The sequence below is a fragment of the Melanotaenia boesemani genome, chromosome 11 (genome assembly GCF_017639745.1).
Source record: "Melanotaenia boesemani isolate fMelBoe1 chromosome 11, fMelBoe1.pri, whole genome shotgun sequence".
NCBI lineage: Eukaryota > Metazoa > Chordata > Actinopteri > Atheriniformes > Melanotaeniidae > Melanotaenia > Melanotaenia boesemani.
Genome location: NC_055692.1, coordinates 21,565,739 through 21,589,656, shown reverse-complemented (window position 1 = coordinate 21,589,656; position 23,918 = coordinate 21,565,739). Strand labels below are relative to the sequence as shown.

At 39.2% G+C, this 23,918-nt stretch overlaps 1 protein-coding gene across 5 annotated transcripts in view; it reads left to right on the top strand.

Annotated features, from left to right (window-relative positions):
* The first annotated feature begins 890 nt into the window (after nt 1–890).
* The window catches only part of rhobtb4 (Rho related BTB domain containing 4), a 38,186-nt gene continuing 15,158 nt past the window's right edge, over nt 891–23,918 (top strand). Inside the window, exons 1-4 of one of the 5 annotated variants that reach the window (XM_041998779.1) lie at nt 891–997; nt 1,671–1,792; nt 23,056–23,257; nt 23,529–23,632. In XM_041998779.1, coding sequence (XP_041854713.1) covers nt 23,066–23,257; nt 23,529–23,632 — 296 coding nt within the window. In that variant the 5' untranslated portion in view covers nt 891–997; nt 1,671–1,792; nt 23,056–23,065. Of the gene's footprint in view, nt 998–1,309; nt 1,568–1,670; nt 1,793–15,253; nt 15,331–16,957; nt 17,313–23,055; nt 23,258–23,528; nt 23,633–23,918 lie in introns of those variants that run through there. The other 4 variants (XM_041998780.1, XM_041998778.1, XM_041998781.1 and 1 more) reach the window with 4 other exon arrangements.

The window sequence follows — 23,918 nt, the reverse complement described above, 5'->3', positions numbered from 1 at the left end:
ATTTATGCAGCCTTGTGCAAACAGACTGGCTTGGGTGGACGTGTTAAAGCTACTAGTATGTGTCACTGAACGAGGGGCATTAAAATGAAAGTTAGTAGAGGTTATAAGCATCATGTCTCCTGAAATACCCCTAGGCAATTGATTTTCTTATAATTATTAATGTAATGAATTTGCAGACTTGTTTATTGTACTCATCAGTCACTGTAAAATTTGATGCTAGGAGAATAATTTCCTTACAAAGACTGTACCAAGAGATAGGAGGGGTGTTTTTGGGGGAATTTAAATTTAGGCATCAAGAGAAGGGTTCATCATGGGTGTATTTTTTTATTTCTTGTTTTCTTATTAGAATTTTATTTTTGTTTAGTTTTGCTTAGCACCTGATGTTTGATTACCCCAACAAAACTGGAGGCACATAACAATAGCGTATGGTTCAAGTTAGGTAACAAATATGGTTATACTTTACATTAATGTGTATTTAAGAAAGATGCCATCTGTGTTTCATTCTGATAGGGGTAAGACTGGCATCAATGCATTAGAAATGGACTTTAAAATTACAATAATATATACCAGATGAGACCCTGTCTGCCAACGTTTCTGTTATTAAAAGTGTATTGCATGCATGCATGACATGTCCACAACAGTCAGCATTAAAGTAACAAATCAAGCTGTGCTATTAATTATATCAGACATAAGCCTTTAAAGAATTTTACAGTCATGTTAGATGCTGAAGGGAAACCGTGAAACTGCGCTGCCTCCTGGCTCGGAGGATGGCTCTGACTCCAGTTTATGAATGGATGGGTGTGGCACGTGGGACTATAATGAGGCTGTCGTCACTGTGCTCGTTGATAGGCGCTGGCGTGCAGTCCGTGAAGGATGGTCTGGACTGAAACATAACTGGGCTCTGCCACCCCTCTCAACCAAACAACAAGGGAAGGGGAAGAGAGAGGGACTGAGACAGCGGAGGCTACCCGATGACTAAACTTCTTAAAGAAATTTGGTGAGATAAGGGACTTTGATTGCCTGTAAACTAAGGTGGGAGAAGGGTAGAACTAAAGGCAAACTCAGTTGTCTTGTCATTTTTTTTTTTTTTTTTGGTTAAATCAGATTAGATCGGACAGATGAGAAATGCTTGACTTTTACAAGAAATCGTGGTCATCTGTACATCTGTAAGCCTGCATCTAATCTATGTTTAAGAAAATAAAATAAAATGCTCACACAGCTACGATAAGCAGTTCAGTTAAAAACAGACAAAGAAAGTCGAGACATGGTTCCCCTCCTCCATGTGTTCCCTCCTTGTAGGTGTGACAGAAACAACAAAGGGACGTGGAAAACTCGCATCAGGACCACAAGCGGATAACTCAACCCAGACATATCCCACAGCACAAAAGCGGGCGGGGGGTTTGCAAATAGGAGCATGTCGACGGGTTTTGCAATATGCAGCAGTCTTCGTGTAATTACATTCCTCCCGGCGTCTCTCGGCTACAACAGTCGGGAGTATTTTTCTTCTGTCAGCTCTTGCAGGTCTACACTAAACACGAGGCAAAGCCGAAAATTTGAGGACTTTCAGGTCCAGGCTGACACGGAGCAAGTGTTACAAGTTGCGAGTTTTGATCAGATGCTGTCATTCAGAAGAATTCTCCAAAGTGATCTCATTTGTTTGTGCCTTGCAGTTTAATGGGGAGAAGTGAAAGAGTGAACTGAAGGGAAAAGGAGCAGTTGGGTGGTGTGATCTGGAAGCGGACGTCGAGAGGACAGGGGTCTGAGCTGATTTGCAGAGGCGCGTGTCTAAAAGGTAGGAGCCGCTAGTATTGTCCCACAATTACTGACTTACTTTCTTCTTGACCTAATCATTAGCCTGATCGCTTAAAAAAAAGAAGAAAAAATGTCTGTAGACTAGGCTACATGTGGACAGACAGCAAGGGGGGGTTACATAACGGTTCAGTTCATTCTTCTGCACTTATCGACAAACCCCAGACAGAAGTCGAGACTACTTTTTAAAGTTCTGCTCCAAAATCATTGCTTTTGAGTGAGATAACTGGACCCCTGTTTGTAAAAACTTGCTAAAGTTTATTTTTATTCTCTCACTTTGAATATTTGAAAATATTCATATTAAATTTTGTAAAAAAAAAAAAAAAAAAAAACAACGTGGGTGTGTCACTTTAAATTAACCCACAATTAATGCTGCACCACAGTGATAAAATACATACAGCTTCTAACTTTAGGGGATAGTTTAAGCGTTGGAAAAGTTTTCAGGTTTGTTTCTTTCACCCATGTAAAGAAATGTTGGATTTATAAGGGGTGTTTAAGTGAATATTCATATAGTTACAAAACACTATATTTTTAAAATTTAATATAAAGACATTTTTCTGAGTACAGGATACTTAAAATATTACCATCTTAATCATGATCCTTCACAGTATTCCTGTTAAGTGTTCCTGTTCCTGGATAATTTTGTAACCCAGGTGTATCTTAAACTGCTTTAACCTGAATTTCTTTGGTGATATAGCACGTTGCAAACGTCTAGTTTGCTTGGCTTGGTTAGCTACAGAAATGGACTTCTGGACCACCTGTACCTTATGAGGGAGTTCAGCTTGAAGACATAGTTAAGGAATGAAGTCACTTAATGCCTGCAAACAGTGGTTGCTGCTGGCTTAAGCATGGAAGGAAATGTCGTATCTCTGACAACAGACAAAACACTTTCCATTTATCTGTGATGCCTGCAAGACTACATTTCCATGTCTTTATCTTTATTCCTACCCTGTAAGAACAGGAAACATGGTGGGTGTGAGGATTGTCTGACAGAATTGACATCAGTTTCTTGACTCTATCCACTCCTTTGTATTTTTCTATCAGCTGTGGAATTTGAACCATTCTTCCTTTGGGGTGAGGTCCATCCCTCCGTCTGCTTCTGCTCAGAGGAGTACGTTGTTTCTAAAGAGCCTGTGTTTGTGTGTGTGGGTGGGTGGGAGGGGGCTTTCCAGTAGGGTTACACACCAAACATTTCTGGCTGATGCATAGCCGAGTAGTGGGCCAAGTCCACACAGCTGGGAGTCATATAAGAAGAAGCATCTTTGTGTAAGCTGAGCAATGTCCCATACACATGCACAGTCACATGCACACCAACTGACGCACAGTAACACACAGACACAAGGCCTCCTTCAGGCTTACAACTGCTTTTAGAGTGACTGGGAGCCATGAGATGTGTGTAGATGTGTGGGGGACAGTATATATTATCTGCCTTGTCATGGATTTGTGTCTGTGTCTATAACTGCAAAGATGGAGAGTTGTTTTTATGTAAGTCATCCTTGATAATAGACACATGCATGCACACACACAGCCTTGGACATCAACATTCACACACAGAAGAGGCAAAACTTTCACAGAACCTTACAGTCATTGCTCAGTAGTGTCTTCTTCCCTTACCAGCACCACATGATGTCTGTCCTCTTTACAGAGTTTTAAGAAGAGAAAACATAATGGATGAGGGCGGGGGAGTGCAAGAGAATGAGAAAGCAAGAAAGATTAAGCAGTTGTGCTAGGGGTAAAATCTGTTTTTTTTTTGTTTTTTTTTTTACTGGCTTCTTCTTTGGTTATTTTTTAAAGGGATGTCAATGGGCAAAGAATGTATATGCAGGAGCAAAAATGAAAGCAAAATAAATAAAATAAATAAATGAGGAAGGCAGTTTGGAGAAAGAACATAAAGAGTGCAAAAAGTAGGGAAGAGGAGAAGAGAAGCAGATTGTTGAAAACAAATAAGAGAGAATCTGAGCTGTGCTGAGTTGAAGGAAGGGAGGAGAAAGGAGCGTTGAACGCAGAACTTGAGGAAGAGGGACACGAAAGGGGCTTTGGCTGAGGGGAAATTGGAGTAGAGGTTGGCTATGGTAGTGAGAAAGAGAGACTTGGAGAGTCCGCTGGACTGGATATGCATTAAATCATGATAAAATCAAACAAACATACTGCTTGAATCAATTTTCTTAAATGTCTCCACTTCTTAGGGGTTTAAAACCAAAATGATGGCATTAAAGGAGAAATCAAAGAAGATACCGTCTTACTTTAAATTCAGGAGTGAAGAAAGAGTTAAGTTTGGTGCTTTTATACAAAAAAAAAATCTTCAGCTTTTTTAAAACTGATTTCACATGTGAAACTCCTTTTTAACATTGGTCTTAGCTTCCTCTTAAGTGGTTCTCTGCACACGAGGGTCTTTGTCTCTCTGCGGCTGCTCCCAAAACAAACAAATCTCACTGTCAGCTAAACAATAAACATGTCTATCATATAAAATGCAACACATGAGTATTTACTTGAAATACTAAAAAAAAAAGTATTAAACATAATTTGAATATACATATTCTATGATTTACTTGACAGGTCACGTGTGAGGCATTGAGCTGTTTCTGTGGTGAGCGATGCGGATAAGAAGGTGTTGAATTATGAGAAAGGACAGGGCAGGGCAGGGCCAGATCAAGTGGGCAAGAGGAGATAAGGAATCCAGTTCAATTAAGAGTGGGTGTCTTCATCCAGTCATGGCCGCTCAGATAGCTTTGCGTTGGAGTGAGGCCAGTGTCTGACAGGGGGGTTGTGTTCAGAGCTCCAGGATGGCTACACTGATAGGGAGGCATATTACACAACACCACTGTTGACAGAATGAAAGAGTTCTAGGTAAAAGGTATGGTACAGTGAGTATTGTTTACTTTTTTTATATGCTTAATTATTTTAGCGCTTTAACACTATACTTACATGAACTTTTATTTTAAGTGCACATGTCAGTTTACATCCCTTGGATTCAGTGTCATTTGCTGTGCACTATAACCTGTAGGAAACTCTGCCTGGGCACATGTTCTGCATTGCATGGTTTCAAAATGACAGGTTACCAGAGGTCTGAGAAAGATCGGGGTCAGCTATAATTACATCTGCAGAGAAACTGAAAAAGACCATGGCTCGTTGTTAGACTAACCATGGCTTATTTATTAAAGCATAGACAGTGTTACTTTTAATTCAGTCCTTATACAGCTTATGCTAAACCTACTGTAGGTGCATTATACCTTGTATGAAGCTCTATAGCCTTTTCATTACTTTATTTCTGCATTTCATTCAATATGTTAATGTATATCTCCTTATACTCTATTTTGTTGTGATGGTACTTGGATTTGTATGTGTGTGTTTGACAGAAAGAGAGCATTTGCATGTGTGCTTAGGAAAGGATTGCCCATAATGCCCCAGACACCAAGTGGCACCAATTGGTTGCTTGGCTGTAGCTACTCTCTATTTATGTTCATGTTTGTGTTTATGTGATTCTGTGTATTATAGCAGTGTGGAAGTAAAAAAAATCCTCCCGTGTGCCTGCATGTGATTATTCATGCATATTTTTGTATGTGTGCAACTCTGTATGTAGTTTGATCCCTGGGTGTCTCTCTTTCTCTTTTTTTTCTTTTTAAAGCATCTGCTGCTCTCATTTATGGCAGAAGCTGATCCCCTTGGGTGAATTGGCTCCAGCATCATATGACTGAGGAAATGCCAACTAGGTATTGAAGTGTGTATGTGTGTTCTGCAATTAGAGATTGCATTTCACGCCATAGGAGGTAGTCTGAGGCTCTCATAGTTGTGTGTATCTGTGTGATTATGGGATATGAGTGGTGTTGAACAAGTGTAGTTGTCTCCTTATATCCCCTGCAGGAGCTCGTAGGCTGACCCACACCCTATGCACTTTGCATGTCTGCATGGGCCCAAACACCCCCAAATGTCTGGCTTGTGTGTTGTTCAGACAGTGGTAATCTGTAGCCATTCTCTATTTCAGTGCCTGCAAGCCTGGGCTGTCTGTCTCCTTATCTTCATGTTTGTTTTCACATCTTGCCTGCCTGTCTATCCATCTGCCTTTCTTTTAGAGCCCCTTTTATAGCACTGTGCCTCTCACCTGAAAATAGACACCCCGATTAGCACCTGCAGCAGCAGCAGTAATCGAAAGAGTTTAATTTTTGTGTCTGTCCATTAAAAACAGCAGTGGGAGGGGGGCGTTCATGACATAAATGTAATAAGGAGCAATTATTATGCTATGTCTATGTCACACTTATAATGCTCCCTTCTCCACACCAGAATACCATCACTGGGAAACATTGAAAAACCTTCCAACACACCCAAACTCATTAGGAAAAACAAAAACAGAACATTATAAATTCAAAATCCCCAAACCCCATCATACTGTACAGACATAAACACTGACGCATGCATGCGGTCTGTTTGTGTATGTCTCTGCTCCACAAAGAAATGGAGGCTTTAAACTAGTATTCTGTGTAAGGAACACCCAAGGGTGTCATTCTTGCTAATCAGGGTTAGACTTGTTTCAGTATTGACTAGCCCTCTTGTCAAACCACAGGATTTAATCCTCCAACTGTCTGCATGCACTTTTGCCTGTAAATATCTAATAGTTAAGATGTTTCCCTCCCTTGCCAGGGCAGCCCTGTTTTTACAGGTTCGGGATGTTAACGAAACCTGACTGACACCCTCTCATGTGTCTTTCAACCTCTTTTTCTCACACACCAGAATGAATGAGTCAGATATGATAAATGGCTGTAGCAAGTTTGCAGACGAGAGCTCTGTCATCATCCCAGTCAGTGTTTGCCTGGCTCCAGTCTCTGTGGTCTGCTCCATATTGAAACTCTGAAATTGACTCATTGCATATCATGTGGATTAGTTGAATATTTTTAGCTTGGATCAGTTTTTAGCTCTGACACACTTCAGGAATCTTAACCTTAATTGAAAAAAAAGAAAAAAAAGTGAAGGTGAGCTGTAATAATAATAAAAAAAAAAAACGTAAGTGGGTTTAGTAGCACTTATGTCTTTAACCGCAATATAACCAGGAAAGGGGATAAATTTAGAAGCCACGTGATGACACATTATGTGAATTCAAAAATGCAATTCAAATGCAGGACACCAGAACCTCTGAAAACCTCTGGGGTCATCTAAGGAGAGACCGTTTTGAAATTGTCATGCTGTCTCTGTTTGCTTCTCCCTCTTTGTGTTTCCTGCTGGAATACATTACTCTTATTTCATTATAAATATTTTATCAAGATCACCATTATGATTTCTACTTCATGTCATGTGACATCTAATACCAGTGCATTTAGACAACAACAGATGTCATGTTATGCAGAAATATTGACTTCTTAAGTCTTCTTAAGCTCCATTATGGCTGTTAAGATTTTTAGTCAAGTGCCATTTACTTTCCCCTTAATAGAAGGATCAATTGTACAGTAGGATCTAACTTTGAAATTTAAACTCTAAACAGTTAAAAGGTTTATGCGTGCTGGACATTTTTAAGTTAAGTCTTTGTGGTGCCAAGGTTTTTGTGGTTTTGAAGGTGTCAAAACATTTATCTGCACTGAATGAGCTGTATTTGCAAGTGTTAGAGATTAGCAAGGATCAGTAGTAGCACATCATCAATAAGAACTTCCACCTTCTTGCCCTCTGCCCTTCTTCAGATGATTAAAAACTATGTGGCCAATGCAGCAGCTTGGCAAATAAATGACATGTGGTCACAGTGTGCGGTTATTATTACATGCTGTTTGTATACAAGGCCATGGCACAGCAGTGCGGAAATAACTGAACACTAGTATAGATTTTTCCATCACACTATTTTAGGATACCCACCCTGCATCGTGTATCAGCTGTCTGTGTGCACATTTGTAGTGTTATTTAATGACATTCCTGCAATTGGAGATGCACGATAATGCTCATTTCAGCAGATTCTAACAGGAGGTATTGCTTTTCATTGTTGTTAGATTAAAATAGTTTCTCTACATTTAGTCATTTTTGTAATTTTTACCCAGCTGAAGGATTACATGATTCTCCATTGCCTGAGAAAATGATTTGGCCACATAGGATTATAAAATCCACTCAGAGCCCCATTGAATAACATTAAAATGGCATTGCTTTCAAGTAAATGCTATTCACCTTAACACTGGTTTGTTTTTGTTAGCTCAAGTGCTGTACAATTTGAGGAACTCAACAGAGCAGCACAAGAGGATAAACAACATGCAGACTATTTGAAATAAACACAACAAAGGACCTTCCTGTTATGTCTTGGCTGCCTGTAAAGGAGTTTATTTGTCTATTTGTGTCTCAGTCTCTGTTTTTTTCCCTTTTTACACTCTTTTCTGTCCCCTCCTGTTTGTTATCTGCTCTCTATTTCTGTATCTGTGAGCAACAGTTTGTTTTAAACAGGGGCAGATTGATGTTGGATTAGCATGACAGCAATGCAGCTATGAGAGATTCAGAGACAGTGCCTATGAAGATAAGTAATTACAACCTAGCCAATATATTTTTTTAACTGCTTCACATCATACAAAATCATTCCCTGAAAGGAAGTTTGAAAGTTTAAATGTTGCATTTGATCATTTTTATTGCCTTGCAAAAAAAAAAAAAAAAAAAAAAAGCAATGCATTTTCTGTAAAATACACTGTCTCCAAAGTTGCTCCAAAGTATTTCATTCAGCAGTCACATCTTTTGCTGCTGTAAAGTTTTATGTTAAAAAAACTTTTTTTTAAATTCCTGTTATAAACTTCTGAAATTAATTAAAAGAAAACAAAATAAAAGTATCACTGCACTTTAGCTGATTGACTGATGGACTCATGCAACTTGGTGATATGTTGTCACAGGTAAAATTAGTATTTTAAGAGATCGCAAGGCAAATCGACTGAGATCCTCTGATATACAGTGCTTTCTGGGCCTGATAGTGACTGTGTGCAGTGTGATCTCAGTGGGGCTACAGCTCTGCTTCTCTGTGCCATACTGAAGTCCAAAGGTGTTTGTCTTGGCTTTGCTCTCTGTTGAATCAGGTTGTTTTGAGAGCACTAACTGACCTGTGCTGGGACCAGTTGTATTGCCCTCCTCACAAATGTAGGATTTACTTTGTCCCTGCCTCTCTTGAAGGTTATTTTATCTCTGGTCAGTACTTTGCAACATTTCTCTTCATTTAGTGTAATTAAAAAAAGAAAATATTTAGATGCAGCAATGTGTTTGTCTAGTCTCACATGTGTTTTCAAGAAGAAAAAGGGTTTGCCCCCCTTCATCTTTTCCAATATGTCATATCATACCAAACACAGAGTGTAAGGATGAATGTTGAGCAGTCTTGAGGTTCAGAGAGGTTACCAATAACAGTAACAGACTGGAGTCATTAATGCACGGCCAGTAAAGCTCTCAATGTACTCTACTGTTTATAGTGCTTTGCATGATGTTAGCTCTCTGCACTGAAACAAAACTAAGGCATCTGTTGGGTCAGTTGAGGCTTTCATCAGGGAAATATTTCACCTGAACACTAACTCTCTCAGCAATTTGTGGGTCATGACACTTAGTAGCAAATTGCCCTTTGGCAGCATGACAAGTTAGCAGTAAACAGAAGACTTCAGGAAACTTCAGGAAACACCTGACTTTAACCCCACTATATATACCAGTATACCAGTATACTATACTATATATACCAGTGCAATAGACAGTCAGAGGGAAATGGAAAGCTGGAAATCTACACCACAACGCCAGTTTCACATGCAACATTTCCTTACATAAGCTAAAATAATAAAAGTTCTAAGCCTATTCCTGTTGTCTTTGCATGAACAAGCTCCAAGCACAAATCTGGCCTGAGCATATACTTACCTGTTCTTTTCAACTGCTACATAAGATGCAATAACAGTCATTCTACTTCTTAGCATTTCAAAAATATTTAATTATAATTTTGTGATCTGGTTTAAATGATGTTAGTGTAGCCAGACAATCCTGTTAAATATCAAAACCATGTTGAAATGATATTTGTTTGTGTCTGTGGGTAAGCTGGATGTCAAGGCCTTATATAGCAGAAGTGTTTGACATCATCAAGACTTGGTCAGTCAGACTTGCACCATCATGAATCAATTCTATATTCTTTTATTAATTTGTGTATTCATCAGCCTTAGTTTTTGTCTCACTGTTAAATAACTGAAAAATGCAGACCCATGTATATTTCTGTTTTTGACAGAAAGCATTCATATTAGTTATTTTCAGTCTTTGATTGATATTGAAGTCCATGCCCTTAAATGCTTAGATCTAGTGACTTGGTCTTCCTTACTGACCTCAGTTTGGCCCTCAGCCTCATTCAGGTGTGTTAAAGTAGGGTTGCCTCTAAAACATGCAGGGTAGTAGGTCCTGAGGACCAGGATTGAGAAACACTGCCATAAATGGCTCAGCTCACACTCCCACAAAATCATCCAAAATGATCTCTCACTTTGTTGAGCATAATCCAAACCAGCCACTATGTGACTTCTTTTAAGTCAAGCAGCCACTATCGTCTTCACAGAATCCTTCTTCTTATTAAAAATATTAGATATATTATTGTCTCAAATCAAGGGAAGCTCTTCCGGTTGTAAAAACACTGAGGCTCAAATTGTGCAATTGATTTTTTGCCTGAACAGTGAACTATCACTTTAAGAGTTTGGACTACCAGCTGAAGAGAGTCTTAATAAGATTAGCCCTGCCACTTGACAGCCACAGCTTAAGAGGCACCTCTATTGACCTGTGTGACTCTTATCAAGTAGAGATGGTGCTTGTATGTTTGTTTGTGTGTATGTGATCTTAAAATCATGTCCGTATAAAGACTAGAAGAGTCTGTCTTTCATGTCTACATACATTCTTTTATGCTTGATTTGAGTATTTTGTGCACAAGCATGTCTACAGTATGGGTGTCCATACATGCACTTCATGTATTTCAGCATAGCAAGACATGCCTTTATACAACCTTGGTCCCCTCAAGTCAGAAAGCATATGTTATAACTCTGAGGCAGATAAGCAGTTTGTCTTCATCGCAGGAGATTTGTGCCCCTCAAGAATTTAAAGCATTCACTCAAACCTTCAGGATGTCCCCAACCCTTCACATTACAGGGAAGGATTTTAAAATAAGAAAAACAATTCAACAATCACAAAGTCCATGGAATCAGTGGATTTTCTCACTGAAGTGTTTCCCACTTAAAACTAAATATTTATTTTAACAAGGTGTCTTAGCTACACCACAGGATCTATACCAACCCCTCAGCCCAGGTTTGACATGGTCACCTGGCAGTGTTTGGGAGTGATGGTGGCTGTGTTTGCCTTAATGTTATTAGTTTGTTTTCAGAGTTTGGGGGCACCAATTTAGGACAGTGTGAAATATTCAAGGCTGTGTTCTTGTTCTCTCCAGGCACTGCTTTCTGAAAACCAGGCACCACACTTTGAAACAACCAAGTAGGCATTAATATTGTAATAACAGGTTTGTTAATTATGAGGCTGACTGTGCGTCAGTGAAAAGAGGGATCTCTCCACACTATTCTCCTTCATCAGTGCCACCTTCCCTTTCACTCATCCTACCCTCCATCATATCTGTCATCCCAGCGGTCTTTTTCCCAGGACCTCAAGCCACTTTGCATTCCTCACATATTCCACCACCACAGCCCCTCATGGCCAGCACAGACTTAACCTAATTCATACGTCATTGTAAGCAGATGTATTCTGACTTCTATTTCAGATGCTGTGCTTAAAGGAATAATTATTTATAACGTATATTATTAATAGAAAGTGTCAGAAACTATCATTTAGTTTGAATATGGATATTTGTTGAAAAATTCCATTGAACTTACACCTCATTCTTCTCTAATAATTCCAACTAATAGTGCTTTAATAAGATAAATATACAATCAGACTAAGCTGATACCTTATAGGTCAAATGTATTATTTCCTTTTTATCCTTTAAGGGTAATTACTGGGAAAGTATTGCAATAATTTATAAAAACCTAGGCCATGTTTACACCACAACACTGAGACAGTTAAACCCAAAAGTTTAGTTGCATTCTGGCCTCTCGTTTACACAGTAACAGAGTTTTGGGTGAATCAAACTGTAAAGATTTGGCAATGGCCTCCAGTGTGAAATTTTCTTACAATGTAAGACGAGTCCCAACTGCAACTGGAATCTTTTGGTGACGGTGGCGAATTTCACGTCATTTTACTCAGACCCTGCTTAACCGCGACAAGTACAGCAACAGAAATGGCAGACCTCCATGTCATGTTTGTCCTGCTGCATCTTTCTAATTTATTTGGTCTGTTGACACAAGACAGTATTTATGCCACCAATAAAGACGCAGAGGTTACACGTCCCAGATAACCAAATAACCAGATAGCAACGCTTCTGTTGTGCTTTGCGGGCTTATGAGGATAAGGTGCAAACCTGGGTGTGTCGCTTCAAAGTTTCAGTGCCCACTAGAGACCTGGCATGCACACTACATCGTTTCTGGTCCTAATTATGTTTTCCCTGCCCAGAGATAGTTTGCATTCCACTGTTGTGTAAATGCATTTCTTTTTTTCAGATACGCAAATGAAAAAGTGTGTTTTGCATGGAAATGTTGGAGTGTAAACAGGGCCGTAGATTAAAATACTTTTTGCTTCATTTTAAAGTTTGAAAGTTAAGTTTTAACGTCAAAGCTCTTCAGTGCAGACGTCAAACCAACCTTAATTTAAACTGGCGGAAAAGACACTTAGTTTGAATTGCATTTTAAAAAATGCATTAATTAAATGCTTTCACATTTGAATTATTTTTTTAAATGCATAGTCAACTTGGTGGCATAGATTCATTCACAGTAGCCTTTTTATCCATTGCAGGGTTTCTCTTTTTCTCCCACCATGAGGAGAGCAGTGACTTTATTAGGATATAATGAGGCAACAACAGCTGGTCACACACATGGAGTTTTTCAACGGACTCTAGATAAAACAGCCTTGTGATAACAAAGCAAGTAAACAATATCGTCAGTCTGTCTTCTTTTCTCTATCACTCTTGCCTGTCATCTCTTTCTGTTCTTTCACTTGGGTCTTATCTGGCATTGAATGTTTTTCACTTAAATTCACACTTTGCTAACATGCCTATTACCCATAACCAAACAGGTTATAAAATAACCTGGCTGTTATAAAATAAGATCTGTGTCATGCCAGGGTGCAGGCTCTGGCAAGGCTCAGCCACTACTCCATGTCAGAGTATGTATGTGAGTCTTTAACTACAACAGATGTATTTGAATTTCTGTGTATTTCTCAGTTTTTGATTGTTTTTCCACTGCTGATTTTTCCTTTAATCCCAAGTGCCTTTCAGTCTTCTTCCCAGTGGAATGAGCTGAAAATCGTGCGCTACATTTTGCATTGTCTCTGTGCAAAACAAAAATATTTCTTCCAAAATTGTCCAGTCAAAGACATGTGAAAATGACCTCATTCTTCAGCTCTATGAATGTATGGCATGCAATCTGTGTGCTTACATATGTAAATATGTGTGTGTATGTGTCTGTGTGTGTGTGTCAGTATGTCTGTGTGTCAGGGCTGAGGATAGAATTTAATCTTTGATATTGCTATCAGTTCCATGGTGATGAAGGAGGTGCTTGGAAGACCTACTGCAGCTCTGACCTACTTGTGGCAGTGAATGGGTTGCATGTAGACTGTTTTTGTTGTGTGTGTGCATGCATGTGTGTTTGTGTGTTTGTTAGAGCTTGAGATGTGTGTTTAAAGCAAACTCTGTGTGGACAAGGGGAGTGTGAGAAGCTTGGTGTTTTGACAGCTTTAGAGCCATTCCAGCACAGAGCTGGGCAGGGGGTGAACAGGGCCTGTTGGATATTCGGGTGAGCTGCAGGGGTGAGAATAGGGTCAGTGGGAGAGTGGACAGAAGGGGATAAAATGAGATTGACCATGCCCTTTTAAAAAGCTTCGCAGTCATTAAAATGATACATGATATCCATTTCCTGGTGTTGAATAAACTCGTGATATCATCAGAAATGAATCCATGTGAACTTCACATGAACAATAATGCAAACAAGGATTTTACTGAAGTAACAGCAGCTGCAAAACGACATTACTTAAAAATGAATGTGCATTTTCAGATGTGCAATGAAGGAACCACACAGGGGAAAAGAATAAACAAAGCAATGATAAGTACCTGGCAAAGTCCTAAATATTCAGCACAATATTACATCTAGTCAGATTTGCCAGACGTTTTGACCACCTAATGGCTCGAGGTATTTCATTGTTGATTTATAAGTGTGTTAGGGTCATCCTCCTTTTGTAGAAGCCATAAATCTTTAGTCTTACCTTCTATCCACTCATGCTTTACTTGTTAAATGTTCCCTGTAGCAAGAGCCACAACAAGCCTAAAACATGATCAATTTACCTATATGTTGAACACTTGGATAGGCATATTTATATATTTAAAAGAAAGTCTCTTTCTTCATACATACTGTTGCTTATTTACCTCTTAATTTGCAAAAGACTGACCCTAAAATCCAAAGTGAGAATGAAGAAATGTTTGCTCTTTCATGCTTGGTGATGATTGGTGCTGCTGCAGAATAGAATAAAATAACAAGACTCCAGAATTTACAAGATTTCCTTAAGGTTTTATGACAATTTTCTGAACATTAACTTCAGCATGACCTCTATGCTTCCTGAACTTCAATGAATCAATCACACAAGGAACTGAGGAAAAGACAAGTTGTAGTCTTTAATCTTACTTTCTGCCTTGTGGAATTAGTTTTTTTAGTTTTAGTGTTAAGCAGCTGCTTTTAGGAGTCAGTGGCTGTTAACAGCTAAAACAAAGTCAGAAAAATTATTTATGTCTGAACTTTGCTGTGGTTGTTTTTTCATAAAAAAATTGTCAACAAGTCATAGCTCTAAAAATCTATGTTCAAATCTTCTGCTGGTGTTTTACTTTATGCATGATGGACTAATCCTTTTTCTACATGACAGTTGTACAGAGCTAAAATAAAGCTAAAATACAGTCATTTTACTTGAACCTTTAACTTTACACCATTTGGAGTTCAGTTTCTCTTCATTTCAGTAAAAGGAAAGGACAAATGAGTCAGGTATATATATGTATCTTGCATATAAATTGAATATTGTATAGTATTAAAGCTTTCCAAGAAACACTAATGGAATTTAGATGCCAGAGAATGATCTCAGCTCATTTTCCCAGCTTTAATCTCACCAAAGTGTTAAAGCTATGGGAGTAGACTTCCCACACAGTCAATAAAAGGGTGATAAAGCCTGTAAAGAAAGCACAGTCCCTGTGCCCCTACTGTAGCTGAAAAGGCCAGACATCACCTCAGACTGTGCTGCTTGAGAATTCTCTCACAAGTTCACCTCACCAACAAAGGAGCTGCCTCTCCTCAGTTTTAAGCCCTCCCAGTGCCACTGGTGCTGAATCTCCTGCTTTCTCCAACAGGATTCCACCCCATCTTTCATTCTGTTTTATTCTGGCCATGCCAGCCAGGTCAGGGGTGCACCGTTTTCTCAGGGCTTCAAGACAACACTGGACAAGTAGGTATAAAACAGACACCCCTAGCTGTGCATTGAACTCTAGTTTACTTTGGTGTTTGTACTGTTTGCATGTTGTGCATGAACTCACCTGAAAACACATGTCTTCATAAGTCTGCAATAATAGTAATGATGGTACAAAATTTAGTTATCCTGCAACAAATTTATGGCAAGCAATTGCATGATAATTGTCATTAATTTAATACGGGCATGTAGGTAGACATCCACAGCTGACTAGGCTCCATTACAAAGGTGGAAGTTTTTGTTGTAGTGGTCTTAGGTGACTGCTCTGACTCAATGTTGCACAGAGTTGATACCTTAGTTTACATAGAGCAGTACCATTTTCTACCAGTAGATGTCTGTCTTCAGTCTCTGTACCATGAAACCAACTTAGTAGTATGTCTGGATCCACATTTGACCAACCACTTCAAAATGTCACAAATGACTTTTTTGTTAAATTGATGTTTAAAATAATCTACACATTCACCTCCTAATGTGAGTTTGAGTTAATTATTTAGTAACAGATGTACTCAAAACAAGTTCCTCTCAAATAATCATATGAGGCCAAAGCAATGTCACAGTTTAAAAAAAAAATAAATTTGCTGACAGACCATAGGGAAGCTTTTCCACTTGACAACATGAAGCATTTTTCTTGTCTGATACAGCTTAACATTCGAGACATGAATTTCCACATCTTATAAATGAGAAAAAGCTTGGAAGTTTCCAAAATCCAATCAATAAACTGGTGTCTGTAAGCTTCTGTGCTTGTTTCAGAAGCTGTACAGTTGCTATGTGGTAGTTGCTTTGTCTGATTCTCTTCTTTGCCTACAATAACAGTGCTGTTGCATAATTTATTTGGATTTCAATTTTGATAGAATATTATTTAGTTATATGTAACAATTAAATGAAAAAAAAGTAAAGTTGACACATTTTTACATTCTGTAAATGATTAGATTTTTTCAAATTTTGATAGGGGCCTATTTGTTACAAAATAGTCTATTCTTTGTTTCTAGTCCAGACAGGTCAGTAAACGAGTCTACAGGTGTCGGATGTGAGCTAATTAAAGGCAGTATACATAACGGGGTGCTGTGAGTTAACAGGATGAAGACGAAACAGTTTTGGGGCGGGGATTGTAGCAGGTCGCGGGATGTTATTGGTTCTTGTTTTCTGATCTCTAAGGACACCTTCAAATGTTATTCTCCAGCTTCAACATCCCGAACTTATCGTTTTATATCCAGTGTATTTAGATAGTTTACTGGCTTTTTATTGGTAATATTTATGTAAAATAAAGGTAATTGATCATTGTTCTTAATCACACATGATAGAAAACACGGGGAGACTGAAAACAAAGTGTAAATACATTTGTCACGGTTTAAATTGTAGACTAGTTTTCATAACCTTTTAATATATTCAGTTTTTAAATTCTGATTCTTTACATTAACTCATGTCTTGTTTTACCCAAATGTGACAGTGATTCAGCACATGGGTTGCTAATCGAGTAGGGAAATATAGCATAAACTTTAGTGTAAAAGCCGCTTTTCTTACTGAACTTGAATGCAACACCAGAGGAGTTGGGCGTCTTGGGTGGTGACGCGCAGCCGTGGAGGCGGGTCTTTGGTTAAATCAGCTGGGGAAACAACAACAGAAAAGGGGGTGGCTCAGACCAGAAAAATCGTTCACCAAGTGATGTTTAGATTAATCTTTTTTTAAGTGGGCTTAAAAGAACAAAGTAGCACCATCAGGTTCGCTGCAGCGACACGATACTTGTTGAGCTCTACGAGTCGCTGGATTACGGAGGGAGTGAGGGGAAGTAAGAGGAGGAGGATGTGTCGGGGCACAGGTCCTGTCCGCAGCTATAGCTCTGTGACAAAGAACGGGATCATCGCAATCGACTCTTGACTTTTCCGCGCGTATTTGTCCGGTTTGAGTGACCGGCTGAACCACCAGCTGAGTGGCATGTGGGTCAATTCCGGAACCGTCGGAAGGTAGGGACCCCTCCTGCAGACATACTGGATCACATGGTCTCCTTTCCATTCTTGTGCACAAAGAAAACCACGCAGTTCATTCAGATTTTGATCAAATTATAAGCTGTCCTCTTTATACGCAGTGGCAAAACTGTAGTGTTTTATTTTATTTCCTGTAATAGTTACATTTTTTGTTCATTTGCCTTTTGATATTTTAAACGTATTGAAATATTTTATTTTTCTGTCGAACTCTTACTCAAAAAGAAAATGCCAAAAGAATATAGTTATTGTTTGAGATCTCACATGTGATGCACACACTGCTACTTTTGCATGTAGATCCAGAGTCATTATGCATCGATGGGCTTGGCACATTACGCAAGACTTATCTGTGCATCTTTTAGGATGTAGACTAATATGCACCAGCATTAGTCTATGTGAAAGATATCGTTGCGCTCCGATGAATATGTAAGCTTTTTGATATTTCCAGGCATGTTGAATCAGTGTTAAAAAAATGAATGAACCTGGTGGTTATGAATGGCTGCAGGGAGAGGGAGCACACGAGTTTCTTTTCATTGATGAACGTACTCATCCTACACTACAGGAACGGAATTTACAACGTGCGGATCAAACTGAGGCAAAGGTGCAAAATCTTGTCAGACTGCAGCTGCACGCGCGCATGTTAGCACGTACACATATACGCAGTATACACACACACGAGCTGTAACGCCAATCTTGTGGCCATGACGTCACCAGAGATATTGTGTTACGCAGGTAGCTGAGTGTCTGATGAAGAAGCCTCTCATTTCCACCTGGCCATAAATGAATAATGTCCTGCGTGCGGAGTGTTTCTCAAACCATATTTTAATTTCCAGTCATCAGCAATTAATCATGTCTGCAGGATGGAGTTGCATAAACGGTTTGGCAGAGAAATATATTGTGTAATCTTTGTCTTTTGGCCAACATATTTTTCTTTTGAAATGACTATTAATATCCACATTGCAACCCTGGCTGATCGTTTGGTGGAAACACCAACTGTTCATTTTTTTTCATACAACTTTCATATTGGTCAAAATAACCCAAAATCCTGCCTGCATTCAAACACACACTCACTATAACACTGATAAGCATGAACTGTTTTTCAACTTTAAATAGATTTTGGTGTTCAGCAATCTTACACTATCACAGTTAACTACTTTTTTGCTATTATATGTACTGTTAGATGCATTTGAAACAGAGCTACTTATTCTACTCATTAGAGATCCCTCCCAAAGCTCTGTGACTGTCAGTCAACAGCTTTGAGATAACAATGTGCAGCACTGGCAAACCCACATGGAACAGTGAACCAGTATTAGTGTATGGCTGTATTGAACTCAGCATGTCATAACATGAGTTATGTTTCACTCTTTATGTTCAGCACTACTGCAGCTGCTTGATGATAATTTGATGGAAGGGTCAAGGGTATATTTTAGTTGTAAGTTACAAAGTTTTATATTTTTGTATAAATCTGTTAAAACTATTTTTTAGGTGAAGAAATGTAATACACCACTCACAATGAAGCAGTAGGATTATCTGGGTGACAGATCCTTTGTCTTAATATTGCATTAAAGAAAAAAAAATATTCCTTAATCTTTTTATAATTCTGATCTGGAAAATGACAACATCTATCATATGAGTTAACATATGAAGCCTTGCAGTTTTACTACATCATAAAATGCATAAGCGACAGGTTTTCACTTAGTATATAAACATATTTTATACAGGGAACGATTTAGTAATTTAGGCTCACTCTTTGAATTAAGAATCAGGAGTCTCAACAGAGAACAAAATCAGCCACAAAACACTTTGATTATCAGTTACAAATTGCAAGGGAACTGCTTTTTAATTTATTTGTTTCACAAGAATCACCTGGGGCTGGGTGGTGGGGAGAGTATGGTAATGTGTGAGAAAGTAAGAAACTTGACTTGACTTGCTTAAAAATAAAAGGGTGTGAAATTCAAAGAAATGAAAGAAACAAGTTAATACAGAATGAAAGATGAGAGGAAAGAGTAGGTGGAAATTATGGATGGGTAGGAGGAGGAAGAAGGTGGGGAGCGAGAAAGGAAATGAGGGTGTCAAAAGGAGTGTGTGTTTACAAACCACTATTGCAGCTGTGAGAAGAGAATAAAGAATTGTTTTTATTTATTTATTATTGTTTTTGTTCTTTTTTCCAGACTGACAACACAGCTCCTAAACACCGTTTTATTCATTAAGATACAGATGTGCGCATACATTGCCTAACCCAGGCTATGCATTATTACCAGAACCATCTGCAGTGGGTGAAACAAGTTCATGTGGGCATATGTGTGTGCATGTGTGGACAAATGTGTGTGAGTCTGAAGTCTACTGTCAACCATCCAGGAAGCTAAGCAGCAGCCACAAACCAGGTTATGTAACCAGTCTGTGCCAGCTGTGCCTGCAGCAGTCAGGGTTGCAAACATCTCACGCACAAACCTATCCTTACACACACCATCGTACACACCTATGGAGCATACAAGTCCATGAGTGGACACATTTTATTTTATAAGGGCAGAGTGTTTTAACACAAAAAATTATTAGAAAGACATAAGATGCATTTATGGTTGCACAAGTATCCACTTTCACCCAACAATAACACATGAGCTCTTGGACAATGCAATCAGGCCTGTAATAGTGTAAACCCAGTAGCTTTGTGTGAATGCACAAATGGATCATGTATAAAATGGGTGGTTATTGGTACCATTTTTTGTTTTTATTTTTGTTATCGAGACTGGCAGAAGGAACCGAGGATGCAGGACTCATCATTATGACACTTGGGTGAACTCTAGCTCCAAGGAAGTGGACAAACAGGCTGTAAATAGGGTTCATGGAGAGTTTTGGGATGAGTTGTTGCTGACAGTGGATCACTAAAGTTGTTACGTAACAGAGCGAAGGATGGAGGGGGTGGGTGTAGGAAGAATGTTGGCTTAATGCTGCTGCTTGATTGCCATTCAGAGAAGTCTAAGGTCACAGATGGACAGATGACTGCCAATACAAGAGATGAAGGGTAATGCTGAATGTGAGGGAGAAAAAATAACAAGAGGGGACAAGGAAGATAGGGCAGAGGCTAGAGCTTACTAACAGACAGCAAGTGAGCATTACATGGAGATGCGGTTGAGTGGGTACAGCTGGGAACGGAAGGATGAATGAACAGATTAAGAAAAGAAACAATGTTTGCATAAAAAAATATCAGTAAAGATGAGAACTGCGCATCTTCTAAAAGTGTGACTGGCCGTTTGAAATTGTACACATTACACATGTTACTTGTCCATCTGGCACACGCAAAACACACACACACCTCTAGACTAAATACAGTGACATTCCAATGTAAAACACAGGGAATTGTATTTGTGTGCTGCATTTGAGTTCCTGTCAGTATTGCCCACACAGAAGTCAGAACTACAAGGATGGATGAGCAAAACTGTCTAATTGTCTCTCTCACATGTTTTGTTGTGTCTCCTTTTGCCCTTGTAGATGGATTTTACTGTCTTATTGGGAAAATAACACCAGCCAACAGTTGAAGTCTAGACGTCTGTGAACAGTTCCCTATAGGTTGTTGGCTAAAATGAAACCTGATCTGTACAGCTTCTCTTTCCATTCCTGTGAGCTGCACTGCTTCGCTCATACAATCTCCAGCCTCTGCTCATATGTCAGTCGTGCAATTTAAAAAAATTGTTCAAGTCAATGAGTACACATGAAGATGAAATATAAACCATTGAGCAGGTGCATATATTTTGAGTATAGTGGTCTATGAGTAGACAATTGTGTTATATGTGCTTACAGACTCATGACTAGGCTTGCCTGGTGCCTTTTTTTGAGCAGCTGCAGATGGTAATGATAGCTGGGAGCTGGGTACTCTTGACTCCCCTTGAGAAACCGTCCACATCACCACCAACGCAACCTTCTGGTTACATCACTGCATGCATGGCCCCTAAGCTCATTACCACATGCGCTCACATACATGCACGCACTGACTTCCAGACTCTCAATGGTCAGTAGTAAAGGATTATGGATTGTTCTCTGGTCTTTCCACTGTCTTTTGCTCCATATGACTCCCTATGAGAGAATTACACATAAGGCAACAAAGAGATGTATCAGCAGGAATAGATGTGATTTGTTCTCTTGTTTGATATTGCTGGGTTTGTCCTGTTTGATCCCTTTGGCATGACTTATTTTTTTCAGTAAAATTATTATTCTCTACTTTTTCTTGCAATTCTCTAATGCTACCTTTTTATTGCATCCTCTATTTTTCTCATGCCTGTTGTACATGTCTCTAAAGGTGTCACAGCGACACAAGTGGTAAAGGGGAAGGGGATATTTAAACTCTGAAAATCAATTTCAGACTCTTACTCCCTTCTGATAAGCCAAAGGTAGATTACCTGTACCTGTACTGGGCACCTTTTGTCAGGAAAATGGTGAACATGGAAGTGCTTTTGTTGTTTTTTGAAGGGGAAATTTATATCTTTAGATAAACAGCAGCAGTGGTCTTGCAGACTCAGTGGAGGTTTATGAATTTATAGACAGCAGGTCATGGCTGAATAACATTGTGCACACATGGCTCATGTGTCTGACAAATAGCTGCCATTTTTAGCTGTGGGTGTCTGTCACTGCTGGACTGAAGTGTTGTGCTGGCATCCACGTCAATGGAATAACAAATGAAGGCCTTTATAAATCTTTCAGATGCTCTATTTATGGGGCCCTGCTGTGGCTCTTGGAACAAGTTGCAATGGCGGATGGACTGATTAGCTGGCTGCAGCTTTAAATGTGTTTGTGGGGCGATGAAGGTTTTGCAATGAAGCAGTTTCCTCCAGGAATGTTTAATAATGGGTATTAACATGTGTTTGGACATGTTGGAAATGTTTTTAAGCAGTTTATAGAGAGGGGATTTTGTGTTTCACAGTGTTGCTTGGTTTTAAAAGAGGAAGTCAGTCTCGCCATAAGGTTGATTAAGGTTAAGTCTTAATCTTAAGTCTTTGATTTTGTTTCTCTTTATGTACTTTTAAGTACTTTTTAATGCCTCTTCCGTACCCCACTGTAATGCTGGTATTGTTTTATGTAAAGTACTTTGAATAGTCTTGTATTTGAAATGTGCTACACAAATAAACTTGCCTTGTCTTAAGTCTGGGGTTGACAGGTGCTTGTCTTCTCAGCCACATTGTTTTTGTATTTTATGTACAAATTAAAAGATAATGCACAATGATGATTAAATGACAAAATGTTAATTAAAAATTCCTTTAATTTTTTTGTTTGTTTGTTTGTTTGTTTTTTACGGCCAAGTTAGATGCATTGTCATCTTGCAAAGTGTTGTCTCTGAAGTGATAACGCTCCTAGTGCATTAAAGGGGGAGCAGACAAGGCACAAGATGGGCAGGGTAGAAAAAGGACAGTGACCTCAGGGGAGGTCTCTTTTTGTCTCTCCATTTCTCTCTGTGCTGTTACAGGAATAGCTCTGCAGTCCCTCTTTTCCTCAGTCTGTGAACCATGTGGTCGGCTGAAGGCTTTGGCAGAAGTCTCTGTACACTGGGCAGTGCGACTATGGAGGCTTAGAACCTCAACAATGCATTTCCTAGCCTGAATTGGATGAGAGTTACAAGCTACTGTGCCTGATGCCAGTTTTTTTTATTATCAAAGTGCAATGTCATTTCTTGTCCCAAATATTAAATCAGTGTATTTTCTTTCTCTCTGTCTCTTCCATGTCTAATATTCTCCAGGGCCCTCTCCATGGATATAGATACAGACTATGAGCGGCCCAATGTGGAAACCATTAAATGTGTGGTGGTAGGGGATAATGCAGTAGGCAAGACCAGGTTAATCTGTGCCCGGGCCTGCAATGCCACACTCACACAGTATCAGCTGCTTGCCACCCACGTGCCAACCGTTTGGGCCATCGACCAGTACCGTGTATGCCAAGAGGTGGGCACACACACACACACACATACACTACGTAGGAAAAGCTACAAATAGATAAATTCAGGTACACTTCTATCACAGTGCTTAGAGGACCATGTTTATCATAAATTGGATCTTTTTATTTCAAGATTTAAATCCAACATACACTGTCCTTTTTCTGTTTTATATTCCTTTAGTATAATGAACAAATAATCTCTCAATTTCACTTAAATGCAAACCTTTGAATGAAGTGAAGACTTTTCACCTGATTACAGGAATATGTGTCTGTGTGCAGGTGCTGGAGAGATCTCGTGATGTAGTTGATGAGGTCAGTGTGTCCCTAAGGCTATGGGACACATTTGGAGATCATCACAAAGACAGGCGATTTGCCTATGGCAGGTAAGCGAACACATTTGCACACACGAGCACACAGTCTGAAGCAGTCTCACAGCCAGAACTTAGTCATTGACCCAGTAACGCAGTTGCAGGCAGACCACAAGGTTAATTACCTTGAAACACATTCCATTTTCACAACTGGCTCAGCCGAGAGATTTGTATAAACACAATGACACAGTTTCCCGCAGCTCATGTATCGCCAAATTTATTGTTGGGTTGATTTGAAGACTTGGGATAACAACATAATTAATCAGTCTCACCCACAAAACCTAACATTCACTTACCAAAA